The sequence below is a fragment of the Anomalospiza imberbis genome, unplaced genomic scaffold, assembly GCF_031753505.1.
Source record: "Anomalospiza imberbis isolate Cuckoo-Finch-1a 21T00152 unplaced genomic scaffold, ASM3175350v1 scaffold_76, whole genome shotgun sequence".
NCBI lineage: Eukaryota > Metazoa > Chordata > Aves > Passeriformes > Viduidae > Anomalospiza > Anomalospiza imberbis.
The window spans coordinates 14,702-36,303 of record NW_027100377.1 but is presented as its reverse complement, the minus strand read 5'-3'; the positions used below and the strand labels follow the sequence as shown (position 1 = coordinate 36,303).

At 48.9% G+C, this 21,602-nt stretch overlaps 2 protein-coding genes across 2 annotated transcripts in view; both read right to left on the bottom strand.

The window, feature by feature from the left end:
* LOC137467702 (uncharacterized) overlaps window positions 1–3,951 on the bottom strand; it is a 271,260-nt gene extending 267,309 nt beyond the window's left edge. The window contains exons 1-4 of the mRNA XM_068179139.1: window positions 3,847–3,951; window positions 2,369–2,500; window positions 1,010–1,144; window positions 397–732 (exon numbers count right to left, since the gene is read on the bottom strand). Coding sequence (XP_068035240.1) covers window positions 397–732; window positions 1,010–1,144; window positions 2,369–2,500 — 603 coding nt within the window. The 5' untranslated portion in view covers window positions 3,847–3,951. The remainder of the gene's footprint in view (window positions 1–396; window positions 733–1,009; window positions 1,145–2,368; window positions 2,501–3,846) is intronic.
* A 5,374-nt stretch (window positions 3,952–9,325) lies between these two features.
* On the bottom strand, window positions 9,326–19,464 carry LOC137467699 (serine/threonine-protein kinase PAK 3-like). Its single transcript, XM_068179135.1, has 12 exons — window positions 19,353–19,464; window positions 18,731–19,075; window positions 18,123–18,290; window positions 17,649–17,817; window positions 16,041–16,104; window positions 15,705–15,753; window positions 14,912–15,024; window positions 14,116–14,233; window positions 13,175–13,274; window positions 12,528–12,724; window positions 10,206–10,346; window positions 9,326–9,433 (listed from the first exon to the last, which is right to left on the bottom strand). The coding sequence occupies exons 1-12, from the start codon at window positions 19,443–19,445 to the stop codon at window positions 9,326–9,328; spliced, it is 1,665 nt and encodes a 554-aa protein (XP_068035236.1). The 5' UTR covers window positions 19,446–19,464.
* Window positions 19,465–21,602: the final 2,138 nt, after the last annotated feature.

The following is a 21,602-nucleotide window of genomic DNA, read 5'->3' as shown; positions in this document are numbered from 1 at the left end:
AGACTACAGCTTGTCCCTGTCAGTCAAGAGTCATTGACTGTGAGGAAAGGGGAAGAACAGATTTACAAGGGATACAGACAGCTTGTTTCAATCCTCCATCTGGGTCACCATATTCCCCTGTAAAAACACCTCAAGAAACAAGGAGAGCAGGAACAGGCCAGGAGGAATCAATTTGGATGACTGCTGGCCAAAAGGCCAAAGGACAAGTCCCACTGTCCAGGGCAGCAGTTGAGATTCAGCACACCAGGAAATGTCCTTCAGAGTGACTGTGATACACACTACAGCAGGATGGCACTCAGAGGCATCACCCCGCTCCCTGCTGCTCTGCAGTGCAAAGGTAAGAAGGGCACAAACCACCAGTTTGGTGACTGCAGTGGCTATCCCTCTTTCACTCACTTGCTTTTGTAGAGCCTGAGAGAGGAGATTAAGTTTTTCTCTGACGATTTTCATTTCTTCCTCCTGCCTCTTCTCCCTTGCCTTGATCTTAGCCTGAGCTTTCTGAAACTCCGAGTCCAGCTGTTCCTTCAAGTTCCGTAAAATACAAGAGAGAGGATCTTTCATGAGTGGAGTGGCTGCCACTCTTTCACTCACCTGGTTTTGTTGATCGCCCCTCTGCTGGTGGAGATTCATCTCCTCTTGAATTCTTCTCATGTCATCCTGGTTCCTCTTCTTCACTTCCATGATGGCCCTCTGAGCTTCGGGCAGCTCTGCTTGTGGCTCTGCCTTGAGCTTCTGTACACACAAATGCAGAGCAAGTGACTGGGAGCTGCCATCAGGCTCAGCTTTTTCCTCTTGCAGCCTCCAAATCACATTTATTCAGCCACTTCTTTCTGCTTCCCTACCCACATCTGCTTCCAATGAAACCCTCCTGTCCCAGTGCTGATCTCTGCAGATTCCAAGGCTCTGTGCTTTCAGTGCCTCTGGGACTCCTGGCCTCCTCAGCCCCAAGAGCTGTGTTTCATGCCCCTCTTCCTGCCCTTCTCTCTGACACCTGGCGAGTCAGGCTTACCTGGCCATTCTCCTGTGGCTCTTCCACCTGCTGCCTGAGCTGCTCTTCCTGCTCTCGGGCTGGGAACAGCTCTCCCTGAGTCTGGCATGGCATCTCTGATAAAGCAATCTGCTCCTGCTCTTTCTCTGGAAGGACCTGCACAGAAAGCAAGAGAAGATGGGTTTCAACTTTCCGTACGACATTTGTGGGCCAAGATTCAAAGTCTGATGGGCTCACACGTTCCCAAAGCACTGTGCTGCTGCTCTCCTGGGTCATTCTCTGCCCGTGAGGAGGCACAGATTCCAAAGTGACCCTGGCACTACAATCAGGGGCCTTTGGGGGCTGAAGCTCCAACAGCCTCTCAGGCAGCTGACAGGGAAGGTGTGGCATTTCTTAAGGGTCTGGTGAGGGCCTCCTTCTGCTTCTGCCATGCCCTGTTTGTCTTTCAGTATTTCCTGACACCCAGCCCAGTCCCACAGCTCCATCCTAGCTCTGCAGGTGGCTTCCTTTGTGAGATAGACAGACAGACAGACAGATAGATAGATAGATGGAGAGAAAGACAGATCTCACTCTTATAATCTCTCTTTACTCTCGTTTCTGTTGCTACACACATCAACCCTTGGTAGCCATTGCCCTGATCAGCAGCAATCCTGACATTGCTCTCCTGTTGCTTCAATAAACCACACTCCTGGGGAATCTGGAGCATTTAGGTCCTTATGGAATGCAATCAGATCCAGAGCATTTGCACTGGGAACGGCACTCTTGCAGCATCTGTGCTCGGCCAAGTGCTTCTCTTGGACTCGACAACACTGACTGTGCCAAAGGGGCTGTAATTAGAAATGAAGCCCAGACCCTCCAAGCTCCTCTGATCTCTGAGGACCAGCTGGAATGCAAGAGCATTAATTTCCTGCTCAATTCCCAAACACCATGCTTACTGATTGCCTGGCTGCAAAAAGGCACAGGTACTGTCAATATGAACGCAAAGTGCAAGGCCCCATTGACTGGTCTGGCACCAGAACAGCTCCTTCGGCACCAAGGCCGCTGCCCCAAACAATGTGTTCTCATGTAAAAATACTGCATCCACCAGAAATGCCACCTTGCAAAAGAAAATGCTAGCAGAATCTCAACAAGCGCTGGAAAAGGGCAGAAAAGATGGAGGAAAATCGCCTTGCATGGCTGAAAAAGGAGAAACTGAACAGGACTGCTCCTGATAACAAAGGAAGAAATCACAAGATGAAAGAGTCACCAAATCCAGCGTCAAAAGCACTTGGATGCAGTGACGGGATATCTGTCGAAGAACTAGCATTTGTAGTGAGCATTATCTTGTAGGGATTTATGGAAATCTGCCTAAAGACAGCACCACCCACCCCTGCCACTTACTCCCTTGGAGCCATCGGGCTCTGCTGTGACCACAGCTGCAGGCTTCTGGTTGTCTTGCTCGTTTTGCTCCTCTTTGGCTTCTTCTCCAGGAGCAGAGGGAGCCGGGGCAGAGACCGCTGTTGCTTCTGTCATCTGCGGCAAGAGAGAAGCATGAAGGACAGGCCGTTACCTATCGTTTATAACCTCCTTTCTCCTCGGATCTACAACCACCTCTTCTAAGGAGAAATCATCAACTTTGTTAGCAATGGGATTCTGAGTCACTCCGACCCGATGAAAATAGGCTCATTCAACAGAACACTATTGGATGAACTCTACGAATTTGATAGTCCTCCCTGGCTGCTATCCACAAGCAACAGCGCCTCTGCACAACGGAGCTTTTAGCTCTTGAAAGCTCTGAAATGGAAAAGTAGGAAATAGCCAGCAAGGCCTTTGCAATTGCTGCGGCAGACATGGAAAATTAAAGTGGATCAGAATCCCCCCCAGCGCACAAAAAGGGCAGGAAAGGTTGTGCAGGACTGTCCTTGCTTGCTGGAAAGAGAGAAAATGAGCAGGGCTTCTCCTCCTAGCAAACCATCAAACCACAAGTAGCAATTGTCACCTCCTCAGGCGGCTGAATCACTTGGATGCAGAGAGGGGATGTTTGGAAGAGAAACAGCCCTTGTGGTGAGCACTGTCCTGTATGGATCTGTAGAAGTGGTCCTGAAGGTCCCTCACGAGCCTCCCGTTGTCCAGGCTAAAGCTCCCTCAGCACCTCCTCATTGGCCTTGTGCTCCACACCCTTCCCCAGCTCCCGTGTCCTCCTGTGCACGCGCTCCAGCCCCTCAAGGCCTTTCTGCTTCACAGGGCCCCACAACTGGACACAGCACTCCCAGCTGTGCCCGCAGCGCTGCCCAGCCCAGGGGGACGGTCACTGCCCTGCTCCTGCTGCCCCACTGTTGCTGGCACAGGCCAGGATGCCCTTGGCCTTCTTGGCTACCTGGCCACGCGCTGGCCCACCTTCAGCTGCTCTTGACCGGCACCCCTGGGTCCTTTTGGCCCACTGGGCTCCCTCACCACAGAGTTGCCCGTTTGACTTCAAATACAGCATCCACAAATTTACATTGTCCTTCTAGTTCTACAACCACATCTTGTCAGGTAGTAGCATGAAGTTTGATAGGAATAAAAATCTAGGTCACTGTGACTTGATTAAAATGGGCTAATTCAACTCTACAGGAAATTCCTCATTTAAAGTATTCATCCCTGTCTGGTGTCAGTAAGCAATGTTGTCTCTGCAAACTGTGTTTGTTGGTATTCAAGCTCTGCAATGGAAATTAGAAAATATCCAGATATGCCTTTGTGTTTGTTGCTGAAGGCATGAAAATGGATTTTCTGTCGGCCTGCATGGCTGGCCCTGTACAGTCTACTTGTTCTGGCTAAGCTCACAGCTTACTCTACAATACTTCAACACCAAGAACATGAAATGTTCCTTTCTCACTCACCTTAGGATCAGCACCGCTGAAGACATGCTTCAGGTGACCTGTAGTGGGCAAGGGAAAATGAACCAGATGCTGTGAGAAAATTGCCTGGGCTGGTGAATCCCACAGAACAAGCAACGCAAACAGAGAGTATTTTCCGTTTCACAACATCCCTCCAGGAGACACATTTCATTCACACAACCAGCAAGAGATCAGGACAGTATTCTTGGTTGTGCCTACACTTTGGCCTGTTTAGCCAGTAAATGAATACAAACATGGTCAAGAAAATGCAAATTGTTCTTTAACACCCAATGCTCCTGTTCTACCAAACACATAACACATCTTTTTAAAATCCTCTCCTTCCAGCACCTTTTTTTGTTTGTTTTTTTTTTTTTAATCAGTTGTATGCACTAATGCTCATTATCTTGCTGGACACATTTGCCCAGAAAAGCTTCCCCAAAATTCCACTGAGCTGTGGCAGCTCTATTGTGACACAGCACAGCAGCAGCTCCAGGGCTCAGGAGCAGACACTCACTGCTTTGGAGTTTGCATTCCATGGCAAAGGGAATCACTATTTTAGCACTCAGTCAAGGGTCCAATTAGACAGTCAAATCCTTCCATGACAAAATTTAGAATGAAAGAAGCTTTCCGTGAATTATGGGAACACCTGCAGAGTTTTTAGGACGCCTTCCAAGAAGGTTCTCCAGTTTACATTTTCAAAGCTGTCTTGCTTGTCCCAGCAAACTGAGGAAATGACAGACTCTGCTGCCTCGGACTCTCCCATGGAGAGAACAGAACCCCTGCGGGTTCCTTTGCAAATGCTTCCCCTGTGGCTACAGACACCCCCTTGTTAGCTGAACGTCTTGACAGGAGCTTTACCAAACCAGCGGCACCCTAATGCTCTTTCTGTTTCAAAATAACTCAGTCACTAAGAAAGAGCAGAAAGACATACAAAAGCCAGGTTCTGTTACACCCAGGGAAAACCTCTACTTACGTGCCAGGTTAGTCAGGTAATAGCTGGAATAGGAAATGCCGTAAACAGTGAAAAAAGCAGCAGCAAGTTCCTCAATCATTGTAGCACTGCTGTGCAGATTTGCTCCAACACTAGAAAAAACAAGGCTCTTGTCAGTGTGCAGCTGCCCACAGACAAACGCCTCAACCAGGAGGATGCTCCTGCACTGAGCAAGCCCTAGGACTGCTCTGAGGACACTGAGGCCTTCCGTGCACCAAGTCAACCTTCTGATGTCACCATGACCACATGGCAACCATGCCCTGACATCACAACGCAAACACTCGATATTGGCCTGTGAATTTATGCAAAGCAATAACCAACCTTCGCACAGCAAACGCCCAATAGCCTGCGAAGTTCTCCTCTGTCACAAAGCAGCACAAATTCCACTCGTGGGCCAAACCCTGTTGTTCAAGGGATCCAAGAGTAACTCCAAGAGCGCACCAAGCACCTACAGCCTGTACCCCAACTGAGCACTCAGCTGGGACCCAAGCAAAGGGAGCCAGACCAAGAAAATAGCCCAAAGCACTGCACATCTGAGAAATGACCCTCACTTTTAAAACGTCAAAGGTTTATTAAACCTTAACAAAGCACTGAACAAGGAAAAATTGCAGCACTGGGAGTCTCTATGACCATTACGAGCAGCTCATCTACAAAACGGATCTCTGCCTTGTATACCCTTTAGCCCCTCCAGAGTTTTGTCAGTCAACCCTTTCTCTGCCGTCCACTGGTGGAGATTCCTTTCTTACATCTTGACTGGAGGTCAGGTGTTGTTACACCGCGCCTGCTGGTCACAAGCCGGCCCGCCCCAAAAGCCCTGACTACCAAGGCTATTACAAGGGGGAGGGGAAATAGAACTATGGCAGGATATATTACAATAACATCACTATACATTTTAACATCCACATAATATCTATCTCTCAATTGTGAGAGCCAACTATTACATTAATCATCTATAACACACAGAACCAGGAGAGAACGCACTGTTGGCATAACAGCTGAAATAATTCCAAACAAATCTCCCACATATTTGCACGTTTATTGGATATGCCCAGGGCTCCTGAGTACGTACATCTCTGCCTTTATTCCCCTTTGGGAACAGTCAAACTGGCAGCATCTGCCTGCCCGCAGGAGCTGCTCCAAGCTGGGAATGCGACTGGCGGTGCGGATTTCCAGAGGCTTCTGTGTCCCAGGAGAAGCCAAGGCAGGAGCGGGTTGAAAGGTGTTGGTGCTGCTGCTGCTGCTCTGTGCCAGAGAGCCCCGGCTGGGCAGGGCACGGTGCCCACGGTGCTGCGGGCTCTTTCTCCTGCCAGAGCAGGGCACACCTGGGAACAAGGCATGGCAACTTGTGGGGAAACCAGAGGGTGTGTGGGGGCTGCATTGCTCTGCACACACCCAGGCCACCTGTGCCACAGAGTTCTGGAGCCTAAAAAGATAAAGCAGATGGAAATAGCTGGAAAAGGTTTCATTTTGACCTTTCTTACCTGTTCACAGAAGTTGCCAAAATGAAAGTTACCAAGCAGGGCCTGATCCCTGCTGCCAGCTCAGGGTTAGAAAGGAGGCACTCGTTTATTTCAGTACTCGGTGCATAGGGAATCACTTCCCTAACACTTGCACACCCAGCAATCCCACTTACTAGTTTGTATCCATGGAACTAGGACATATTCAATACTTAGCTGAAACTTACAGGCTAAACATTACTCCAAATTATTTGACATATTTAAATCATTTCTCAGAATTTACTGACATCAGAGTAGGAGTATCCTGTAGGTCCCCGGTGGTCAGTGCCACAGGTTCAGGAGGAGACCCATGCACAAAATAATCTAAGACACAACTGGGCTTGCAAAGCAAATTTATTCCATTAGTTCCAGTAGCAAATAATACATACCAAGCCCTGGATTCCTAAAAACCCACTGAGCAGGAGAGGGAGATGGAGCGTGGTGCTTGGTGGCAGGGGAAGGTAGGCAGTGCACTTCCAGGACATCCCCTGGATCAAAACGGTGTGCATCTCGTCCTTCTCACCCCTCCAGCCCAGAACCAGGCCTTATATCTCCTGCACAGGAGCAGAATTTTCCCAGTCACAGCATCAGCTCACACATGGCCGGCACGTCAGATGAGGCCACGATGGCTCACCATACCGACTCCATGCCAACAACAGCTCCATTATGCATTGTTCCCCTTTCAAACCTTAACTGCCCACCGATTGACCAATGCCTTGTTTCTCTTTCAAGGGTCATGTTCCCACCCATTAAACAATACACTTTTCTTCATTGTCTTGTCAACCTGCTCAACCATGGCTCAAATATGGCAGGGCCTCGGACACGACTCAGGTTCCTGACACAGGCGCTTGGGAAATATTCCATTCCTCAAATTCTCCTTTGCTGGTCAAGAGCCTCCTAAAAACACTTTCTTCCCTTTGAATGCATTCCAGATACCTTCTTAGCAGGACCACTCTCTTTATTTTCAAGGCTAAAATAGCCACTCGCACCCATTAGGCACTGCAATGGGGCAATACAGGGTTCAGCCACACCTGTTAAAGCTAAAGGAATTCTCCAGACTAAGCCCTATTTGTTACACTTAACGCCTCTCCTTCCTATTTTAGAAATCAAACACAAGCATTTCATCAATACACCCTGCGAGTGTTCTTGCTGAGGGAAGCCACATTGCTGTGTCAATAAAGCAGCCAGGACTAGGTTTCTTCGTGCAGGGAAAGCCAACTCTTTATTCACATAACTCCTTTTTATACCGTTTTCACAGGCCTCGTGTTCAACTCCAATTGCCTGGTCATTTTCTTGCCAAACAATTCATTGCTTAGAAGGTGGTTTTGTGTGGACGTGCTAAGACTCCCTCTTCTACTCATGTGTTTACATTTTTCCTTTGTGGACTCTCATCGGACAGATTTCTTGTTTATTCCAGAAGCAAACTGTAATAACTGCAGTCATTCTTATGATTTTTCACATGGGAAGTTAGCTAGCTGCACGTAGAAGACATAACAGGCCAGCTGGTCATTTTTAGCAGAGCAAGGCCTGATTTTATAAGGCCTTTCTTTCACAATGCCCCTACCTGTCTGCAACACATTGTGACTTTCTTTCAGAAAATTATTGAAGAAAATACAGATTGCCTACTGCAATTGTTCTGCTCACTTCTAAATCAGTTTGCTACTCAAGCAAAACCCTCAGGCACGTCCCCGATTCCCTCTCTCCCAGCAGCTCAGAGCTGCGTTGCACAGCGCTTGCTGTGCGCCAGAGAGCACAAAGCCGGCTGGCCTGCTGGCCCTGAATATTTCTGCCAAACGCTCTGCATTGCACACCTTTGCTCTGGCTCAGTGCAGAACTGCAGGAGCGCAGGCGCTTCCTCCCAGAGCTGTGTGAGGCGCTGGCTCCTGCAGACGGGACCTGACAAGCTGTCACTGCCTCCCGCTGGCCGCGGGTCCCCTGGCAGAGCTGCCGTGCCTGAAGGACGCTGCCCTGTGCTCCAGCCTGCCCAGCAGCCCGGCTCCCTCCCCCGGTGCCCAGAGTGCTGCACACACTGGTAACCTTTCCTTTCCCAGGAGCCACAGGGCAGCCGGCAGAAGAGTAGGAAAGCTCAGCCAGGCCACCGGCCCTCGGCTGCCCCTCGCCTTTCTCTGCCCCGCGGCAGACTCCAGACGGCCAATGCCTCCGGTCCGGGCTGTGCCCAGCAGGGCTCCGCTTCCCCTCGGGAGCAGCCAGCTGCCGCTTGGGCTCTGAGAGCGGAGGATGTGCCCGGTGCCAGGAAGAGGCCTGCAGGGCCGGGCTGCCGCCTCCTGCAGCTACAAGGGTCCCCTGGCAGCCTGCCTGTGCCGAGGCTCAGGCTGCTCCGGGCTCTGCCGGGGCTCTGCTGCGGCTCCAGCCCGGGCAAGGCCGGGCCCGCTCTCACCTCACAGTCGCTGACAGCTCTGCACCGGAGGAGACCTTTCAGAGCACCCTCTCTGATCTTTCTGCTTTCTCAGCTGAGCAGGGCTCTCCTCCAGCCAAAGACATTGCACTTAGGGACACAAGTCCAAGTGGCAGGCGCCCAAATGCTCTCGGGTCACAGCTGAAGGCCTGCATCAGCACAGGGTGTTTGGACTGCCCCACTCCCCCTTTGGTTTTTCCTGCAAATGCCATTGCCCTTTCTGCCTCAAACAGAAGTACCACAGCAGGGCAAAAACAGACCAGTGGGCCGTATTCCAAAGGCAGCGTGGTCTGAAGAGGATGAATGAAGGAGAGCCTTCCCCACTTTCACACCGTGCCAAAGACTCCCTAAGTGTCCCTTTCCACCTTTAAGAAACAACAGGCAATTCAGAAGGAAACCTTGAGGTTATTCACGGAGTGAGAAAGAAGGGAATCTTCAAGGTGAGTTGTGGTTTCAGAAACTTTATTCATTTCCAATGCTACTGTTCCCTGTCCTATTAGACAATCCTACCCTAACACTAACCCTAACCCCGATCTACAATCCTAGTCGAAGTAAATGGTAATGGTCCTGATGTGATTATCACATTCTTCCTTCTCTTCCTTCTCCTTCCTTCTCCTTCCTCTTCTTCACTGAAACAATCAGTGGCACCAGGCTGGACGCAGGCTCAGCAAATGTTACAAATGGATGCTGCCCAAAGGAAAAAAAAAAAAAATCAACAAAAACCAATGAACCATGAGTTTCCAAGCTCAGTATTTCACAGGATTCCTCTGGCTCCTAGAGAGATGCAGAAAGAGCTACTACTCTTAATTAATTGCTCTACTTCAATTCTTTTGCCATTAGATAAAACAGAACACCCCACCAAATTACGAACAGGGCGACAGAAAAAGCCAGAATACAGAACACCTGTCCTCTAGAGAAATGCGGAGAAATGCGGAGAGAGGTGGAGTTACTCAGCTTTGTGAAGAATAGGCCCCAGGGAGACTTTATTGCCACTTTCTGAGACTTCAGAGTGGCTTTGAAGAAAGTGGAGGACCTCTTTTTTTTTTTAGGGCCAGTTACAATAGAATATGGGCAAATATTTTTAAACAAAATGGGGATCAAGTCAGACTAGGTCTGAGGAAGAACTTGGTTACTCGCAGCATGGTGCAACCCTGGCACAGCTTGTCCCAAGAGCTTGTAGGTGCCCCATCCCTGCAGGTATTCCAGGTCAGGTGGGAAAGGGCTCTGAGCAACCTGATCTCTTTAAAGATGTCCCTGCTCATTGCAGGACACTTGGACCAGATGACCTTCACAGGGCCCTGCAAGCCCAGCCCAGACTAGGATTCTTCACCGTTTTCATTTGAACAGCACCAAGAGTGGAGGTGAGGAGGAACGGGGGCTCATCTGATGCCTCGGACCTCATTGGAGGAGGAGTCCATCCCTCGGACACTGTTTCACCTGCAGCCCCTTTACATTTTACCTGCAGGAGCTCCTTGGCAGACCAGCGCCGTGCCTGGTCTGTCTGCAGGCAGCAGCTCAGGAAGTCGCGCAGGCAAGGTGAAAATAGGTTGGGCTGCTGCAGCAGCTTTGGTGTCCCTCTTGTGGCTATCAGGAGTTGAGGCTGGGGAAAAGGAAACACGAGGCTCCAGTTGCTTCTTTCCCATCTGTAACTGCTCTCCCAGATCCCGTTGTTTAAGCTCCACTCTGCAGGGCAGTTTCTGCCCTGGCAGAGACCCAGAGATGACTTTCCTTTACCAACCAAAATCCCAAACCCCGATGCAGCCACAGCTTTTCCAGCCTTCAGCATTCAGATCTTGCCTTGGCAGCTGATTTCATTGACTGACCCAGTTGGTGGGAGCTACATCAGCAAAGCATGTTTCCTTCTCTGAGGATTTGCACCAGCTTGACAGGTTTTTCAGAAGAGAGACTCTGCTACACTAACTAACTCTACTATTTCCAAGGATTAGTACATGAAAGGCATCTCTGCAGTGCTTGTTGGTCCCTTAAGCACAGTGGTCATAAACCAAAACGCATTGAGCTTCTTTTGTCCTCTTCTAGAAAGCAGTGGTACGTGGAAGGCAAGAAAGGAAATCCGCCAGGTATTCCTCAGGTAAAGAAACAAACATTTGGAATCTCTTATTCAACACAGACACTTGAAGATGCCTGCACAAATGTATTGGGATGAAAATGCCTGCTTGGGCACACAGGAGCCACCCGCAGCTCTGTCTCTCAGCAGCAAGTTTCAGCTTCTTTATGGGGCAAAAGGAAATCTTTTCAAGGTCAAATCAGAAGAAGTGCCATCCCTATGGTCACCCTCTGCTCATTTGGATACTCAAGTCAATGCATTAATGGTGTCCCCATCGCAAAAAGTGTCGGGTAAGCAATGGGAGGTTTTGGCAGGCTCTCCAAGACACCAGGCTGCAGCCTGGTCTCCATAAAAATGCCCATCACAATACTAACAGCTCTGTGCTGGTGGCACTGAAATAGATGGTGACCGCAAAGACTTTGTTATTATCCTCTTCAACCCAGAGGAAAATTTCCAAGCCTAAAACAGCAAACACACTCCCTTTGAGTATAAATAATGATGTCAGCTTTCTTTCCTGCAGTCGGAGAAAAACACATCCTAAACTTACCCAGGCCACCCACACGCGTGACTGAGCAGTGTACAGATGATTTGAAAGCCTGAAAGTTTTGAAGACCCACAGGATTTGGAAAAGATGCTAGAGTATGGAGGACAATTGATGTGCTGTGGTTAATAAAAGAAAAAGAAAGCAAAACTGTTGGGGAAGATGAAACAGGAAAACCTTCTAAATATGATTGCCTGGCAAAAGATTTTTAGAATATGGAAACTATAAGCGAGATTGACATGAAAGCAAGCTTTGAGATAGTTACTAGCCTTAGTTACTGAACAACTGGAAAACAATGGTATGGCTGGCTGAAGGTTTTGATTAAACAATACCCTCTGCTTGCAGACAGGTCCAAGGGTCAGAGCAGACCCTACTAGCTTGGCAGAAGGGGTCCAAAGAGTAGTTTTTAGGGTTTAAAATGTAACACAGTATGGTAATGTAGTGATTCTTATAGGCGGTAGGTGAATGCTATAGGATTTGTATCTTGTACTAGATTGGTTAGTGAAAATTAGAACATTCAGCACAGAAGAAGATTTATTGTATTGTAAGGGGAACTTCCTCGCTTTTTCGGGTCTCTCTTTCAGACTCCCTATTCGGGCCTGCTCCGAGCTGAGGCTGGCAGCTCCAAACAGGGCCCCTGCACCCACGCCCTTTGCAGTAAACCAAAAGTTCCAAGACCTGGCTTCAAAGATCTCTCGTCTCCATCCACCCTGACCATCCTACCCACCGTCGCTCCTACACAAAACTACTTGGGCGTTGCTTTGGTGGTTGTTCTCTTTTCCTTTTGCTTTTCCTTTTCCTTTTTCTATAAAATTGAAAATGGGAAGGTCTAACCTCCATTTCTCAGGCTATTTATCAAATGTCTAACCTCTCCACTGAAAAATTCTTGTCCTTCAGAGACAGAGCTCCAGCAGGGTTCAAAAAGCAAATGAGAAATGCCAGGCACGACTGGAGGCCAAAATGGCAGGTTTCTGAACTGGTTAGGTTTGTGAACTGCCCCTTCCCTTCTGATGCAACCAAATCAACAGCAGATGCTGATGTGCTACAGGGACATTTTTAGAAGGGGACCTTGGTGGAAGTGGTGCCAGCAGATGGCAATGGGATTTTGTCCAGTGGCACACAGAACATGGGACAGGTGAGAAAGACAGCGGGATCAGTGAGTATTTGCACCTTACCAAAACAGGAGTTTCACTCCAGTAAGGAACTTCTTGTTCCACCATTTCGATGCCCACGATTCCAAAAGACCATATGTCCACCTTGGGGCCATATGCTTGACCTGTCACCACTTCAGGCGCCATCCACCCAGAAGTGCCGGCCACTGAGCTCCATCTACTCTGCTCAGGGGTGTGCTGAGCAAAGAGGCCAAAGTCAGCTGTGGAGAAAAAAACATACCATGAAAGCCAGCTCAAGTTAGGAAATCAAGCAAAAGAGTTCCCCACTCTCAGTCTAAGAATGTGCTGTTGAATCTCCTGGAGAACTGTCCATGCTCAGTTTCCTTGGGGCTTTAGCCAAGGAAGTATGAAATTGGCCACTTCCAAAATATCCCGGGTTTTTTAGCGCTGCTCACAGCAGTGGCCTTTATTCCCCTGAAGCTTTACATTGTAGCTCCCTCCCTCTGGAAGGGACACACACTGAGCAACGCCACTCTTGACTTCTCCTGGTCCCTTATTTATACCTCTGTGCACGTTGCAACTGTGTCATCAGCTCACGGCGGGGGGCCCTGCACTGCCACCAGCACCATTTCTGGGGAGCTGGCAGTCGCTCAAAGCAGCCCCACACCCCACATCCCTGGAATGCTGCACCTGACCAAGAAGATACTGACCCAGCTTGACAGAGCCGTCGGTTCTGAGAAGGATGTTGCTGCTCCTCACGTCTCGGTGGATCACGTGGTTTGAGTGAAGAAAATCCAGTCCCTGCAGGCACTGAGAGAGAAAAGAGAAACAGGAGGGAAAAATTAGTGATGTGATTTCAACACGCAAGTAAGGAAACAGCTCTAAAGATTCCCTCTGCAGGGGAATGGCGAGTAATGGCAGAACACAGTGCCATTGAGAGGAAGAGCTTGCTGCTGCAACACTTGCAGAGCGGGACCTTTCTAAGGAAAGGCATGTCAGCTTTGGAAAGAGCAACAGCACCTGCTGTTGTAGACTGCCCCCTGCAAACCAGCCAGGATGACTGCTGCTGCAGTGGATGTGCTTTCTGCATGCCGAGGACAAAGGAGGGTTTTGCCAAGAAAGAAAAAGTCCCTCCCTTTGGTGTGAAGTGGATCGCTTTGGGGTGGGAGGCTGCATGACAACGGTTTTGCTGCTGGCCTCAGCACAGGCTTGGAAGTATCACATCAGTTACCTTCCTGTAGCAAAGAGCATCTTGGCTGCACTACTGTCCTTTTCAGCTAAGGACTGTTTGAGATGAGTCTCTTTTGCTTTGCCATTAGTTTCAAATCCTGCCAGCAGCACCTTTGCTTTTACAGGCAAGGAATGCAGCGCAGACAGGCTCCAGGCAAAGGTTTAGAGCGGCAAGGTGGAGAGCAGCAAATACAAATACACAAGAGAGAGTGAGAATACAACAGCAGAAGGTAAGAGTCCAGGAGCAGAGTACAGTGAGTGCAGGGGCACTGGCAGGCAGTGCCCTTGAGATGCTTTTGCTTGTCCCTAGCATACCAGCAACACGGCAACAAAGCTTGGAACACAAAATCACTCCTGTTCTGAGCCCTGTTTCCCAGACAATCCTGCCCAAGCCCTCGGCAGCACAGGTGGGATTGCTGACCTCCCGACTGATGGCTGCCATCTCTCTCTCAAACATGTGAGTCTTGCTGATGACGTCGCTCAGAGTGCCTCCGTCCATGTACTCCATGACCAGCCAGAGCTGCTCACCCACAAGGTAGCTGAAAGAAGGCACCAAGGGGTGGAGATGAACATGCATGTTTGAAAACAACAACGTTGCTGTTGGAAAACAAAAGGGTTATTTCCGAGTCCCTTTGTGACAAGGACAGAATAAAAGAATAGACATTCCCTCTCAGCTGTGCATTGTTTGCAATCTGTGCGGTCTCAAGGAGAAAGCTATAGCTGTGAAAAAGGAGACCTCTCAGATGGCCAGCAAGCGAAAAGTGCGGTTTAGTAACAGCCCAGATAAAAAACCTGTCCCACATGCTATTTCTGGAAATAAACACCTCATCTTCCTGGCATGCCCAGCAATGGAAAAGGGACAGCAATCCAAGGGAAATCCTCTCTAGGATGGTTTATCAGAACTTAAAAGGTGCTGAGAAAAATTTGAAAAAACCAAGCCTCAAAACAATGTGGAGGTAGTGAACTTACAGGGTATTGAATTAATAAGTAAGATAGGGCTGATCCAAGTTTTTGAAAAATTTTCAAACGGCATTTGCCAGGGTAGTTTAAGGCAGACCAAATGCACTCTCTTCCCATCCACTGGAGATAAGTAGCGAAATAATAATTAACCAGTAATTACCAGCTCTATTTTCTAAAAGTGACCAAAGTGGGTTTTTAACTTTGCATGCTTGCAGTACGTAAACAAACATCGCTGGGATAAAACAACAACCACTCACCTCTTTAAATAATTCACAATGCTTGGGTGCTTATTCATTTTCATGACCATGAGTTCATTAAAAGTTCCTTCCTTCCTGATCAGTCCTTGAAGATTCATTTTCTTTATGGCCACCTAAAATGATGTTGAAAATCAGTAACATTAAAAGCTGGTGGCATGAAAACAACTTCTCCCATGGAGTGAGTGATTTTGGAATGACACAGCCAAACTGGGCCCAACTGCCTTGTGATTAGGCATTGCAGTAATTAGGAAGTGACATTGCAACAGCCCATTTCTCTGCTTCCTTGGAGGCCAGTTACAGGACACGTGGCCACTGAGGTTTTGCCTTGTCCACTTGGTAACAGTGGTGTCTCAGCTACTACCCACAAAACTCTAACCATACTCTCTGCTTTTTTTTGTATGGGATTCACAAGAAGTAATCCATGCCTTAATACTCTGTGGATGCATCTTGGGCTATGGGCAGACTTTCAGATGCATTTGCTGGCAACCAGAAATGAGAATTCTGAAGCTGTAGCCCCAAAGAGCAGTGAGATGCTCAAAGGCACCACCTTTGTTTTAGCAATGGAGAGCGAATGAGCACATCCTGCTCTGAAAGGAACTGCTGCCCTCTGTACCTTCTTTCTGGCAGCTGAGAAGGACAAAGACTGTCCCAGCTGCAATTTGCACACTGGCACCAGTCTGTGTTTCTTGTGCCTTTGCTGCACAGCTCTACGCAAAGCTCCAGCCCCAGCTTATCAAAACACAGGGGAAAGCCCTCGCGTGCAGCAGAGTTTGTGGCAGCTGTTGACATTTACCTCTCCTCCTGTGGCAGTGTCGAGTGCTCTACACACATCTCCAAAAGTCCTAGGAACAAAATAGTAGCAAAGAAAGGAGAAGCCATTTAGATCTTGCAGTGAAAGCCAGCCCACAGAGATCTCTGCTGTAAATGCCTAAGACCTGCAGGACACTGGAAGCATGGACATGTCTTTGGCAATTCCTTCTGACCACATTTAAAAATTCTGATCAGCACTGACAATCTAACCCCAGCATCTGAATATGTTTGCAGCTTGTCTGACTTCACACTTGATGGATATTCCACCAGCAAAACAGCTGGCGCCTAGTTTTGTAAAATTAACACTGGTTGGACTCACCCACTGCCAATATTTTCCAGTTCAGTGTATTTTATAATGGGATTTTCCATCTCCACCATTCTCCCTGAGGGAAACAAAATGCAAGACGCTCACTTTAATGCAGAGATCCCAGTTTCCAGGAGATACAAAAGGCAGCCCCCCTGTCTGGAGCTCTGAGCCCTTTGTGGTCAGCTGGGTGACGACAACAACAACAACAACAACAACAACAACAACAACAGGAGCAGGAACAACGACAAGAAGACAGGCAGCTCTGCAGCGCAAGTGGCTGGCAGAGAGATTGATTTTCCAGAGTCCTTTGAAGAGAGATCTTGACAGCAGATACACAGGGAAGTACAGGGAGATATATTCAGAGAAGACAGAGACCGGAAGAGAACAGCTACCAAGGCAAGTAAGTTTGTCATCTAAAAACATTAAGGAGAGCTGGAAATAAGAGAGCATTTGTTTTCTTGGGAATAAACACTGTGAGATTCAACAAAAGGTTTCCTACTCGCTAAGATTAAATGCACCTTGATATCTAGAATCAATTCCTCTGAACAGATGCCAAAAGTTCAGAACAGGAGGAATATTGCCAAGTGTTCCCATCTTCTCCACCTTGCAGCAGGTTGCCAGAAGAATGCCTCTGTGTTTGTAAACCAGAGCAGCTCATGCTATAACTAATCCCAATGGGGCTTTCAGGACCAGTACCCTCACTCTTTATGAGCAGGGTGAGTTCAAAGATGCCCTTGCCTGTGCCCCTCATGGAGAACCACACTGCTTCTCTTCACCCTGACAGCGTGGATCAGTCACTCCCATTGGACTTGCCCTCTTGGCACCACACACGTCCCCATCTTCCCAACTCGGCATGGCAAGCAAGGGCAGAGAGGACAGCAGTGCTCCTCAGGTGTCAGCGTGACACACACAGCTGCCCAGAGGAGATGCTGACCCTCTTGTGAGTCCAGGCCATGCGACGCAGAAGCCGGCCCAGACAAGGGGCTGCTGGCTCAGGCAGCTCTGCGCTGCAGCGGCTGGGCAGCATCGGGACTCTCCTGGATAAGGAAAGCTCCAGCTTCTGCAGTCCCACCAGCCCTCAGGGCCAGGGCAGCTACCACAACAAGGCTGGCAAAGCCCAAGCATGAGCACTGACAGGCACTGACGGGAAGAAGCCAGAGCGAGCCTTTTTGTCCCAACAGGTGATGGCAGACACAGCATCAACTAGGCTCTGTTCTCAACCCGACCAGGGCTTATCTGAGAGCACAGCACTGGCAGCTGTTACGGGCAAGAAGCAGAATAAATGCCTTGTGCTGCAGAATCACAAAGGGCTTGATGTGTTCTCCTAGACACTGATCTGGGCAGGGGTTGTGCCAATGGCTAGGACTCAAGCAGTCACAGCCTTCTGCTGATCCAGGAGCAATCCCTGCTTCTGTCTTCGGCACAGAGGGAAGCCCAGGCAAACTCCAGCCAGTCCAAGCTGCCCTCAGAGGCAGCAGGAACACCCAGAGCACTCTCTCGCTGCCTCAGAGCACTGCCAGCACTTCCTGTGGGGAGTTCTAATGTCCCTGTGACACCAAACTGAGGAGGACACGTGCACACATTACACTGTCGCTCAGGTAAGAAAGACACCAGACGTACTCAGTAGCTCCAGGGAGGCATTGTTGATCTCCTGGTGCTGAGCAGCAGCTGGGTCAGCGCGGGAGGTGAACCAAGTGCCCCGGCTCCACTTCTCTGGCTGGGGAGCAAAGGCTCCTTGGGACGGCGCTGCTGCTGCTGCAGCAGGTTCAGTGACAGAGCCTGTGTAGATCTGAGACAGGAAGTGAGTTTGTGTCAGGAAGGTGGCTGGCAGAGATTGCCCCGAGATCCCATTTCAAATGCAAGCCCTTAGGAAGCTGCTGTCAGCCACACGCAGAGCTCTTCAACTGGACTGGTTTGGATGTCCACTTGTGAAACCACATGGTCAAAACCAAAGGCTGGTTGTTTTACTCAAGTTCATAGCCAGTTTCATGCTCTGAAGGATGACTGCAGCAATGACTGCTCCACTTCCTCCCAAGGACTCCTTCCCCCCTTCTAGGCCTGCAGACACGTTGCAGCTCCTCATTCTAATTCTACCTCCTTCCGTGGAATTCTCTTTTCCTGCACCATCCTCAGGATGTGCTTATTCTGCAGCATCTCTGGTTGGTACGGTTCCTGTGCCTCACGCCAGCCTCGGGGCTCTTGGTCGCCCGTCATTTCCTGGAAGTCTTCGCAGGCTGCCCGGTAGGATGGTGACACTTCCACCTCGAGTCAAAGAGAACAAAGCAGTTAGAGACTACAGCTTGTCCCCTTCAGCCAGAAGTCATCGACGGTGAGGAAAGGGAAGGAACAGGACAGGAGCAGATTCACAAGGGATACAGACAGCCTGTAGCTTGTCTTCCAAATCTATCTGAGTGACCATGTTCACCTGCAAAAACACCGCAAGAAACAAGGAGAGCTGGAAGAAGCCAGCAGTTTATTCAGGTAACTGCTGGCCACGTAGCCAAAGGAGTAATCCCACTCTCCAGAGCATCAGTTGAGATTCAGCAGGCCAGGAAGTGTCCTTCAGAGCAGCTGTGATAGAGGCCTCAGTGGGATGGTGCTCAGAGGCATCACTCCACCCACCTGCTGCTCTGTAGAGAAAAGGCAAGGAGGGCAGAAACCACCAGTCTGGTGACTGCAGTGGCTATTGCTATTTCACTCACTTGCTTTTCAAGAGCCTTTTGCTCCTGAAGGAGGAGATTAATTTTCTCTCTGATGATTTTCATTTTTTCATCTGTGCTCTTCTGCCTTGCCTTGATCATAGCCTCAGTTTCCTGGAGCTCTGCCCACAGCTCTTCAACAGTGTTCTGGAAAGAACAAGAGAGAGGATCTTTCAAGCATGGAGTGGCTGCCACTCTTTCACTCACCTGGTTTTGTTGATCGCCCCTCTGCTGGTGGAGATTCATCTCCTCTTGGATTCTTCTCATGTCATCCTGGTTCCTCTTCTTCACTTCCACGATGGCACTCCGAGCTTCGGGCAGCTCTGCTTGTGGCTCTGCCTTGAGCTTCTGTACACACAGATGCAGAGCAAGTGACTGGGAGCTGCCATCAGGCTCAGCTTTTTCCTCTTGCAGCCTCCAAATCACATTTATTCAGCCACTTCTTTCTGCTTCCCTACCCACATCTGCTTCCAATGAAACCCTCCTGTCCCCGTGCTGATCTCTGCAGATTCCAAGGCTCTGTGCTTTCAGTGCCTCTGGGACTCCTGGCCTCCTCAGTCCCAAGAGCTCTGTTTCATGCCCCTCTTCCTGCCCTTCTCTCTGACACCTGGCGAGTCAGGCTTACCTGGCCATTCTCCTGTGGCTCTTCCACCTGCTGCCTGAGCTGCTCTTCCTGCTCTCGGGCTGGGAACGGCTCTCCCTGAGTCTGGCATGGCATCTCTGATAACGCAAACTGCTGTAGCAGTCAGAGGCCCTGCAAGGCCTCCCTGGCGGATACCCGCCTCAGACAAGAAATGCAGAGTCATGGAGAGTGGACCAAAGCAGCCCCTCTTCCGCCCTCGGACCCTTGTTATCTCTCCGTAAGGCTATAGGTCGTATTCTCCTCAAGCCTGGCCGTTGGACAATTTCCAGCACCCCAGTAGCCTACTTAAATCCCCATCTCTGCCCAGTTCGGCAGAAGAGCTGTCACTGGAACACTTCACAGGACCCTGATAATAAAGACACCGCTGTGAAACTCTACACAGGCTTTTTCTCTCTCAATCCCTGCGTCTGCCGAGGCACCTTTGCAAGCTCAGAGCTGAAATCTCTAAGAGCTGAACTCGCAGAGCTGAAATCACTCAGTAGTGCTCGCTTAGGTTGCTTGCGGCTGGGAGCTAGCCCAAGGGACCCAGAGAGGTTGTGCCTCATCAGCACAGCGCTATCCGGGGCACCTACGGCGGCAGCTGCCCAGGGGGTCAGACCGACCCCCAGGGCTCCAGGCCGCGATAAAGAACCAATCAGGTTCTGGGTGAACTATCCTGCCTCTAAATGCATGACGTTCCTAATGAATCTCCCTTTATGCTTTCTGATCATAGGAGTCAATGTCACCTTTCTTCAGCCGTTCCTAACTCAACGGTGACAGTGTACCACAGGGAAATCTAGTCTTCAGTAAGAGCTGTGTGTAAGCTTTCATGGTGTCAGTTCATTGATTTGAGCATAATGCAAATACTAAGAGAATAAGGGGTGGAAAATGCCTTAGGCTGAAAAATGTGTCTGGGAGTATCTGCTAGAGGTAGGGCAATTATCTTCTGGGCCACCTGTTAAAACCAGGTGGGGCAGTTTCTTTATCTCTTCCCCAACCAATCCTCTCTCCAGAAAAAAAATCCTCTCTTTGTGGGCCATTGAATCTCACTGCATGACTGATAAAATTACATCATCCCATTGTGAGATGCTCTACCCAGGGGGAAGAGCCAAACATTCCTACCTTGATATAATCTGACATTTGGAGCACCACAGCAGCCTTTTCCAACTAGATTCCCAGAAGAGCAGCTTTCTTTTCCATTGGATTGCCAGAAGAAGACCAAGCCCATCTGCACCACCACTAGACCTTCAGAGGAAGAATACACCCTTCTCCAGGATCACTGCTTCAACAGAACCACAGCTGTCACACCAAGAAGACTGCCGCCACCGTGTAATCGGACTGCTACCAACTCCCCGACCAACAGAGTGTCAGGTCATGTTCTGACTCTGTCAATAGATTTTTGTGTACTACTGAATTTGTATTTTAATTTTCCTAATAAAGAACTACTATTCCTACTCCCATATCTTTGCCTGAGAGCCCCTGAATTTCAAAATTATAGTAATTCAGAGAGAGGGAGTTTGCATTTTCCATTACAAGGGAGGCTCCTGCCTTCCTTAGCAGACACCTGTCTTTTCAAACCAAAACACAGGGCCATGACATTCCACAACAGGAATCACTGGTGTGCATTTCATGGACCACTCTCAATCCTATTAACGTATTGTAGTCCTGGTTTAAAATAGAAAGGTGTGAAACAACTTGGAGAGACAGAGACTAAAATGGCTTGTGGATTTTTTTTTAAAGAATGGGGAAAACTACCCAAAAGGTGTTGTTTTATAACATTTTAAAATATACTACATAAAAATTTAAAACTGCAATAAAAAAGAGTTAAATAAATGCTTTGGTATAAGAAGAATAATTAGAAACACAGAAATGTGAAGATATGAATGCACATTTTCATAAAAATATGAACTTACAAACAATATATACACTGAACTACAACACAAAGGTAGGTAAGACTGTACTTTATTTAGATCTTTTTGCATTGCTGAAGTATTTTTTTCTGAAGAGAAGCTAGTATTTTGATTAAGAAATCTGTCGCATCTAATTAAAGTTCTTGATTTCTTCTGGTGCTGGCTAAGATATCCCAGCTGGAAGGTCTGACTGAAGGCAAAGAACTGCTTCTGCGGGGTCTGAAACTGAAGGATGTGTTGACTGAAGACCCAGTACCAGCTCTATTCCCTGTCAGACTGGAGGACATGTTGCCTGAAGGCACGGTAAGAGCTCTGTTTCGTCTCATACGGGAGGATGCATCCA